Source organism: Phascolarctos cinereus, unplaced genomic scaffold (assembly GCF_003287225.1).
Source record: "Phascolarctos cinereus isolate Bilbo 61053 unplaced genomic scaffold, phaCin_HiC Scaffold_9;HRSCAF=440, whole genome shotgun sequence".
Taxonomy (NCBI): Eukaryota; Metazoa; Chordata; class Mammalia; order Diprotodontia; family Phascolarctidae; genus Phascolarctos; species Phascolarctos cinereus.
In genome coordinates this window covers 250,074,829-250,085,197 of record NW_027556402.1, presented here as the reverse complement: position 1 = coordinate 250,085,197, position 10,369 = coordinate 250,074,829, and the positions used below count along the sequence as shown (strand labels likewise).

At 38.7% G+C, this 10,369-nt stretch overlaps 1 protein-coding gene across 1 annotated transcript; it reads left to right on the top strand.

The window, feature by feature from the left end:
- Positions 1–368: 368 nt before the first annotated feature.
- On the top strand, positions 369–1,325 carry LOC110200715 (olfactory receptor 5B2-like). Its single transcript, XM_020976127.2, has one exon. The coding sequence runs from the start codon at positions 369–371 to the stop codon at positions 1,323–1,325; it is 957 nt and encodes a 318-aa protein (XP_020831786.2).
- Positions 1,326–10,369: the final 9,044 nt, after the last annotated feature.

The window sequence follows — 10,369 nt, the reverse complement described above, 5'->3', positions numbered from 1 at the left end:
TCACTCTCCAACCCTAAATAACAATAATCTTCCTTCTTATGTTAATTTTTTTACCAGAAATTAAGGTATTTCTCATTCCTAAAGATAGGCACAACACTTTGGGAATTGTTAAGTGTGTAATAGATTGAAAAAAAAAGATGGGAAGTCATACATGGGGAATTATGTATATGAGAAACTGGATCAATGAATTTTGGGGACATAGAGTAATCACTTTGAGAAATACCTCGGTTCTGCTGATTTCTTAAATCCTTATTTCTGTCCCTCATAGAAGGTAAGTCTCTGACCATGGTTTGTATGTTGGACTCATTCATCATACAGAGTGAACTTTTTTTTTCTCTTTTGCTGCAGGTGAATGACAACACTCTCAAATGACACCTATGGAGAACAGATCTACAGTGAATCACTTCATCCTGGTAGGATTAACAGATGTTCCAAAGCTTCAGGTTCCTCTCTTCGTAATGTTCACCTTCATCTACCTTACTGCTCTGGTAGGGAACCTGGGGATAATAGCTCTGAGCTCCTGGGATTTTCATCTCCATACCCCCATGTATTTTTTCCTCAGTAACCTCTCTCTGGTGGATTTTGGCTACTCCTCAACTGTTACCCCCAAGGTGATGGCTGGGCTCCTCACAGGGAACAAGATCATCTCCTATAATGGATGTGTTACACAGTTGTTCTTTGTTGGGGCCTTTGCTACTACAGAAAGTTTCCTCTTAGCCTCCATGGCCTATGATCGCCATGCTGCTGTGTGCAAACCCCTACATTATACCACTACCATAACTTCAACAGTATGTGCCTATCTGGCCAGTGGTGCTTACATCTGTGGCTTTCTGACCTCCTCCATAGTCATAGCAACCACTTTTAGCCTTTTCTTCTGCAGGTCCAACATAGTCCATCACTTTTTCTGTGATATTCCCCCTCTTCTAGTTCTCTCTTGCTCTGATATTCACATCACTGAGTTAGTCCTCTTTATCTTAGGGTCCTTCACTGTCTTTTTCCCTTTTCTCATCATCTTTGCTTCATACTTGTTAATCTTCATCACCATCCTAAATATCCATTCTGTTGAAGGCCGCCAGAAAGCTTTCTCCACCTGTGCTTCCCATCTCACAGCAGTGTTCATATTTTATGGGACAATCATCTTCATGTACCTTCAGCCTAGCTCAAGTCATTCAATGGACACAGACAAAATGGCTTCAGTGTTCTATACTATGGTCATCCCCATGTTGAACCCTCTGGTCTATAGTCTGAGGAATAAAGAGATAAAAAATGCTTTGATGAAAGCTGTGAGAGGAAGACAACCTAAATTAGACCATCCTTTTTATTAGAGAGAAAATCCAATCTGAACTTTCCCTACTGTGGGATTCAGGATATTTTTCTTATACACACAGAAGTGTAATCCAAATGGTGGTCCCCAAGCACCTCTGTGGTATGGTTCACTATATTGAGGGAATGTTAACCACAAGGTCTAAGGATTGGCAAAGAACTTTAATTGATCCTGTGGGAGAGAAGAATTTCTCTGAAATGTCAGTGTAGTATCTTTATGTCAATCTCAACATCAGTTCCCTTCTAGCTAATCTGTTCTTTTGGTGATTTATTTATTTCTGTGCCTGAATAGGTGTTCTACTGCTGGAATTTTCACATCTTTTGATATTTTCTATGGGATGAAATGAAAGCTTTCCAGTATTTGGTAATGAATTATTTACTAGGAGCTAGAAATCCATCTTGACCATACTGGGAGAAACTTAGGAATATTCTATGCCATCAGCATGTAAGTTGATTTTCCAGGAACAGCTCTATTCAGAAATTGAAAACTGATGGCCCACTTCATTTTGCATCGTTGATTATTTATTGATTGACAATTGTATCTAATTGCTGGAATGAATATTTGTAAATCAACCATAGACTTACTTGTATAAGCCTCATTGGTAAAATTTGGAAAAGTTTAACTTCACTATTCCTCTAGGCTTAAGGCCAACCACAAAGACTCATATCTCTGAGTTTTGGCTGACCATTGGCAGAGATGAGTCAACTGGGTCATAGAATGCTTATCCACCATAAGATTTTTCAGGAGTTGTGAATCAACTCTGTATATTTTCCCTGTTGACCTGGGTTATGGAAATAGGCTGTCTGAGTCAAGACAAGCAAAGCCCACCTTTCTTCTCTGTGTGACCAATCACAAATTTATGTAATTTACGTCACTAGATTGCTTCCGGTACCTTACGTGACTAAATGAAAGGAGCTGTTCTGGTTGTTGGTGCATCCTGGGCTACTGAGGAGCCTCTTTTACTGGTAATTGCTAACCTTGCTAATAAATTGACTGAGCTCAGACATTTGTGCCTCAGTTTCTCTTTATCATTTTTTTTTGCAATACTAATGAGCTGACGAGAAAAAGAGAGAGAGAGAGAGAGAGAGAGAGAGAGAGAGAGAGAGAGAGAGAGAGAGAGAGAGAGAGAGAGAGAGAGAGAGAGAGAGAGAGAGAGAGAGAGAGAGAGAGAGGTTTTTTGCAAGTCATTTTCCAGGATTGAACAAGGTCCATCTGAGCCCAGAAGTCTTTGTGAGGCATGAGGGACTTTGGTGGGTCTTTCCTTTCCCTACTTTGACTCTACATCTTCTCCCTTTGGGATTTGAATTAATTTGGACTCAAACTGTCCCTGAGTCCCTCCAAATAAACCATGATTAGTTCAAAAAAGTTCAGTTGGTCTTAGTGGGCTGCTAATATAACATTCTTCAATAGTACAAAATCTTGCCCCAAATGAGGAAGGTGATGGTACTGCTCTCCTCTGTCATTTTCAGAGTACACCTGAGTATTTTATTCTGTCCTGGATGTTACATTTTAGGAAAAATCTTTATTGCTGGAGCATGCACACAGAAGATTTATTGCTGTCTATTCCATGGGAGAATCAGTTAAGGAATTGATTATAATCATTTTGTAGAATGAAAATTCAAGTGTGGGTGGGTGAAGTATTTGAAGATGTCTCTTATGTAAGAGAGATTAGACATATTCCTGCTTGGCCCTTGAAAGCAAAACAGGGAGTAATGGCTGCAGGGTTCAGAGGCAAATTTTGTCTCAATGCAAGAAAAAGTTTCCTGAAAACAATGAAGCAATTCACAATTGGCAGAAGAACTCTCCTTCCCTGGAGGGCTTCAATGAGGTATCTACTTACGGGGTGTGTTAGAGAGAAAATTCCTTTTCAGTCATCGATTAAATTTGATGACCTCTGGGAGTCCTTTGACTCTACAATTCTGTCATTCCCTCACTCTATCCCTCTCAAAAATTCTATGGACCTTTGGTGCCTGGTCTGTTGTTTGCATATCACCACTGATTCCAGATACCTGAATTGAAGGAAATGAGAGTCCATCCTCCTGGTCCCCATACAACCCCTGTGAGCTCCACCTAGCACATGTGGGAGGATCTGACTTTCCTTGACCTTTCCTTGGTTGTCCTTAACCTCAGAAAAGGTTTTCCCAATCTCTAGTTAGCTATCATTAGAAGTGAACCTCTGGGAAAACTCCTCCGCATCTGTGAATCACTTCACTGAGGAAGATCTCAGAGATGATATTCAGTAATTTGAATGAATCTAATATAAGTAGACTACGAATGAAGGTCCTTTCTGGGGAGCTATTCCAGAACCTACCATATGGAGCATCTGTATTACCATGCAGGGAATATCTTTACATTCAAAATTAAAGGAGAAGTAACTCAAAAGTGAAGACAGCTAGGAAGCAACAAGTACACTCAGGCAGGCAGCATGTAGATCAAACTCCCATAATTACCATATTGAACCCCACCAGCTCTTAGAACCTGGTGGAAACAGGCAATAAACTAGAGTCCATAATCTAACCTTTATCTAAAATCCATAATTGCTAGAAGAAATATGGAGAACAGGATGAATACTATATTATCATCCTCATCCTCATCATCATAATTTATAACTAACATTTATGTAGTACTTAATATGTGCCAGGCATTGTGCTAACATTGTACACACACATATGCATATATGAATATATATGTGTATATATATATATACATGCATATACATATATACATGTGTATATATATATATATACATGCATATACATATATACATACACACACACACACACACACACACACACACATATATACATATAAAATTTAATTCTCTAAAAAGTGTATGCTACCTGAGAAGTAGGGAACCTACTATGTCCCTCACTATCAACATCTATCACTAAACAATTCTCTTTTCTTTATTAATTTATTTTGATTGACCAACAATCATTTCCATAAGCTTTTGAGTTTAAAATTTTCTCCCCCTCCCCCCCATCTCCCTCCCCATGAAAGCATGCAATCTGATATAGGCTATATGTAAACATTCCTACTAAACATATTTGCACATTAGTGATGTTGTAAGTAAGAATTAGAACTAATAGGAGGAACTACCAGAAAGAGAAACAGAACACAACCAAAGAAATAAAATAGCATATAGTGTGCTTCAATCTGCATTCAAACTCCATAGTTCTTTCTTTGGATGTGGATAGATTGTCCATCGTGAGGCTTTTGGAGATGTCTTAGATCCTTGTATTGCTGAGAAGGGTTAAGTCTATCAAAATTAGTCGTCACACAACGAGGCTGTTACTGTGTACAATGTTCTCCTGGTTCTTCTCACTTCACTCAGCTTCAAACCATACATCTTTCCAGGTTTTTCTGAACTCTGCCTGCTCATCATTTCTTATAGCACAATAGTATTCAATTATATTCATATATCACATTCACAGTTATGATTATTTTCTGTGTCTTTCTCTCCATCTTTTTTCTCCTGGTTGTTTTTCTTTCTCCTTTCTCCTTTTCCCTCCTCACTAATGGTTTGCTTTTGACCACCACCTCCCTCAGTCATACCTCCCTTCTGTTAGACCCCTTCTTTTTTCTTCTTCCTTACCCTTACTACTTATTCTCTCCCTTCTATCCCCCCTCCCTTTTCTTTCACCTTTCTCCTCCTACTGTCTATAGGGCAAGTTAGATTTCTATACTTAACTGATTATATTATTCTCTTTTTGAGCAAGTCTGATGGGAGTAAGGTTCAAACAATACTCATCTCACTCCCTTCTTTCTCCCTGCCCTAATAGGCTTTTGTGTCTTTTCCTGTAACTTAATTTACCCTTGTCTGCCTCCTCCTTTCTCAGTACATTTTCTTAGATCAGATTAATCCACTTATTTGGATCCATTTAACCCACCTGATTAGATTTCTTTTTAGCATTATATCAAAGTCAATTTATACCAACCCCTTTTATGGATAACCCTTTAATGTGCTATAATAACAATACAGTTCTCAAGAGTTACGATTGTCATCTTCCCTTGAAGGGATGTAAACAGTTTGCCCTTATTAATAACATGTTTCTTTCTGTCCCATTTACCTTTTTATGTCTCTCTTGAGTCTTGTATTTGAAGACCAAATCTTCTGTTAAACTCTGGTCTTTTTATCAGGAAGGTTTGGAAGTCCCATATTTCATTGAATATCCATATCCTGCCCTGAAAGATCATGCTCATTTTTGCTGGGTGGTTGATCCTTGGTTGTAATCCAAGCTCCTTTGCTTTACAGAACATCATATTCCATGCCTTATGGTATTTTGATGTAGAAGCTGCATGGTCCTGTGTAATCCTGACTGTGACTCCATGATATTTAAATTGTTTCTTTCTGGTTGCTTGCAGTATTTTCTTTTTGACTTGGTAATTTTGAAATTTGGCTACTATATTCCTTGTTTTTTTTCATTTTGAGATCTCTTTCAGGAGGTGATTGGTGGGTTCTTTCTATAGCTATCTTACCTTCTGGTTCTAGGACCTCAGGGCAGTTTTCCTTTATGATTTCCTGGAAGACACTGTCTAGGCTCTTTCTTCATCATGATTTTCAGGTAGACCAATAATTTTAAAATTGTCTCTCCTAGATCAATTTTCCAGGTCAGTTGTTTTACCAGTGAGGTATTTTACATTTTCATCTATTTTTTCATTTTTTTGTTTTTGTTTGATTCTTGCTCTCTCATGGAGTAATTAGCTTCCAGTTGCCTGATTCTAATTTTTAACAAATTGTTTTCTTCTATTAAATTTTGTACCTCCTTCCCCATTTGGCCAATTGTATTTTTTAAGGACTTGTTTTCTACAGCTAATTTTTGTCTTTCCTTTTCCAAGCTATTGACTCTCTTGCACACCTCTGATTTCTTTTCCCATTTTTTCTTCTGCTTCTCTCATCTGACTTTTCAAATCCTTCTTGAGCTCTTCCAAGAAGGCTTTTTGATCTTCAGACCAGTTCATATTCCATTTTGAAGTTCCAGATGTGGGTTTGTTGACAATGTTGTCCTCTTCAGAATTTCTGCCTTGATCTTCACTCTTTCCATAATAAGAATCTATCGCACATTTCTTTTTGCTCATGATGTTTGCTAATTTCCTGACCTTTAAAGAGATTGATCTCTCCTGCTGGGGAGCAGAGGGCACTGACCCAAGCTTCTTCTGTCGGGAGCCTAGGGCCTGGTCACTGACTTTGTGTGCAAGGGCCTCCAATGTTGGCAGTTGGAGGCTGTAGGGTTCTGGCAGTTTATCTGGTGTTGGGCTGGAATCAATCAGCCCACTAAATAATTCTAATTAAAAGACAGGTGAACCTAAAGGTCCTGGGAGTAGTGGAAACTCTGAGGTCACCCAGCCTGCTTCCAGCACCTTCCTTGAAGGCATCATCCAGGGGAGTAACTCCTGTAATTAGGCACCTAGTTCTCCAAGTTCTACACCCCCTGCCCTCTCTGTAGCCAGTGCTACTGAAGACCTGGGGGGGGAAATATTCTTCTTTAAATTACTTTTTAAAAATTTTTAAATTTTATTATTTTTAAGAGGCAAGTGGAGTTAGATGACTTTCCCAGGGTCACACGGTTAGTAAGTATGATGTGTCTGAGGTCACTTTTGAAAGCAGGTCCTCCTGACTCTAGGGCTAGTGCTTTATTCACTGCACCACCTAGTGGCCCAGGTGGAAAATATTCTTGTCACCAAGGTTATTAGCATTGTCAAATGGTTAACCATTAGTCATTGATATAGTCTTTAAACGATGAAATGATAAATAAATAATAATATGAGTGAAAACAATATTAATGTAGATATGTTCCATTTGCTCTATCAATTCAGCCTGATCCTTTATATGACACTTGCATCTGAAACATCTTACATGTGTCATCTCCCAGATTAGAATGTGAGCCCTTGAAAGCAGGGGTCCTTTTCTTTTCAACATGTATCCTTAGCCCTTGGTACAGTTCTTTGTATTGTGTAGACACTTAATAAATGCTTTTTAATGCTTCTTTTATTCATTACTATGCTTTATGTTTGCCAGTATAGCATACACGTAGAAAAGTACACATTTGAGGAAAGCAGACACATGATCCCCTTCAGTAAACACAATAAGCTTCAATGACCAGGAAACACAGTCATTATTGTCAGCTGAGAATTGAAGGTTTGAAGAAGGTACATTCTATAGACATCACTAACACCCTACCCATGGAGTATTCAGTTCAGAGTTGAGCTTCCATTCACTTTTCTGAATGAAATTCAACAAGTACCTTCTAAGCATCTACGTTGTGAAAGGCTGGACTAGGAGCCAGAATAGTTCCACCGATTAGAGGTAGAATGGTTCAGTTAGTACAGTGTTTCCCATTTAGTGGTTCACAAACTCTTTGGGGTTGTAGCTAATCACATTTTATTAGTACCATAAGTATTAATAATCTCTCAATTATATTGCAAAATTTTTTTTTTCCCTCTATGACCACAAGCATGAAAAAGTTTGAAACGTTTTAGGCTTATTTCTGTAGCAATTTGGAAGTGTCATGATCATAAGCAAAACAATTTAAGAATATGTGCAAATATTACATCAAACTCTTGGACTGTTTCTTCATAAATATGAGATATTTCAGTTTTTCAACATTTTGCATTATATCCACACTACCACAAGGATTGCACATTTAAATACAATATTATTCAGAATGGAGGTCACACAGGTGCATTCCCTATCTTTCATTCTGTCCGCTGTCCCAGAGCATCTCCCTTGTTTCCTTCAATCACCACGTAATTGTGTCTCATCAACTAGGAAACATTTGACATTATATTATGAAGATTTTATGAACTTTGGTATTCTTAAAGCTGAAGAATCAAGAGGTTTGGAAAGCAGATTCACTGGGCATTTTCTTTAAAAGCATTCTTAAAACAATTACGGATCATCAAAAATGTTCTGCAGAAACAAAACTTATAATTGCCCCATACTACAGTATCAAGGCTGAAATTTTCTAATGTAAACTCATCCTCTCGATTTGTTATTGTTCTTCTACCTGGTGAATTTTCAAATGACCTGGTTGGTAACACTGCTCAGTCATTCAATAGAGTGTCTGTGAATATAGCCAGGGTACTAGTGCTAGGATTATGATCATGATGATGTTAGCTAGCAGTTATATAGCACCTACTATATTACAGGTTCTGGGTTAAGTACTTTACAAATATTATTGCATTTGATATTAGCAGGCAGGGGATTAGGATAGACCACCTTCCAAGTTGACAGTGATCCACTATTGAATTTTCTTGGGTCTGAGTATTTGACACATTCTGAATTTGCCACACTGGGCTCTTTACTGTCTTTCTCTGAATCTTAATCTCAAGAATAGCAGGAGGGAGCTTGTCAAAGGCTCTACTCAAACATTGACACATGATTACTACAGGATTCTCCTAGTTACCATTGAACTAGAACTTTAAGGGGCTGTGCCCTTGAGAACCAGAGCTACCAAGAGTGGGACAGAGTAAGATGGAGTTTGGGGAGATCGAGAAATTGGGAGCTTTGAGTAGATTAAAAGAAGAATAGCAGATTAATAAAAACATCATTTATAATTTACAAATTACTATCCTCACAATACTTCTTGAGAGTTAGATCATGCAATTAGGCTTCTTTGCATGTTGTAATGAGGAAATCAAGTTTCATCCAGGATAAGTGACTTGGCTATAGTTTCACAGAGACCTCTAATTCCATCTCAGATCTTCAAAACCCAGTTCAGGGATCTTTCCATTACCCCACTTTCACTATCTATTCACTAGCCCACAGCTCCTTCATCTCCAGTGCCATATTTGATCTTCACCACAACCTTTTAATTGTATTCAGCACTGAGATTATTACACCCATTTCAAAGATGAACTAACTAAGACTTTGAGATTTTCAGTAACTTAGCTAATGTCACATAGCCTGGAGGAATAGAATCCAGTTTTTATTAAGGGCCTTGTCCAGGCCCCTTTCTATTTCACTTTGGTAACAAGCTAAGAATGACAAAGTACCCTTGAGGAAATGATGTCTGTGGGTACCCATAGTTTCCCCCCTCCCCCGTGTTCAGAGCAGAATTTAATGGTTTGTTTTGTTCATGAGTTGGCAGAAGAGCTACCGGGTGTCTCTGAGGGAGCTCAATCTCCCAAGATCTGCAGGGCTCCCAGGACTGCATAAAGGCCCTGCCTCATCCCTGACTTCAGCTACTGACATTGAAATATTCCACTATAGGGCTCAGTTCTGTGGTACCAGCTTGCGGGTCAAATTCCCTGAGTCATTCACTCACCCATCTAGGTTCTTTGGTGTTTCCTGACGCTGAGCTGAAGAGATGGTAGGGATGGCATTGCTAACCCTATTGCTATTCCTGACACAATGATGACCAGGAGTGAACACTCTGCCAACAAGAACCTTGAACTCTTTGCCCCAGTAACTAGTGAAAAGTTTCTCCAATAGGATCCCATGCTTCCTGGGCTTGGGACTTCAAGGCCAGATCTTGAATATAAACTTCTTGGCTAACTCTCCTCTTTGGAGTCATGGCCACCTTTCTCCATATCAAGTCAGCTAGTTATCGAACACCCAATCCAAGGATGCAGTGCTTATGAATACAGCATCATGGTATAGTGGAAACATAGCTGGACCTGGAGGCAGGAAGACTCTAATAAAAACTTTCTCTCTCTCAGATGCTAACTCACTGTTTCTCCATGGGTAAGTCACTTGACTTCTTTCCTTTTCTTATTCTTAAACTGTGCATAATTACCCTTGTACTTATCTCATAGGGTTGTGTAGGTGCTCAAAAGAATTAATGAGTGCTAATTGTATTCAAGCATCCAAGTGCTCTATAAACACCAGTTATCACTTTCTAAGTGCAGCTTTTTGGGTCATTATTCTTTAAACATCTGAAGGAATAATTTGAGGAACTGATGTCTCTGTGGTGCTAATGAATGCTTAATTTAGTAAAGGTTATTAAGGGGAATACTGTGTGCAGAGCAGCACATTAAGTTCTTGAAAAGGGGGCTGATGACAAAATTTAGAGGATAAAAAGTCCTTACCCACAATGGTAATAG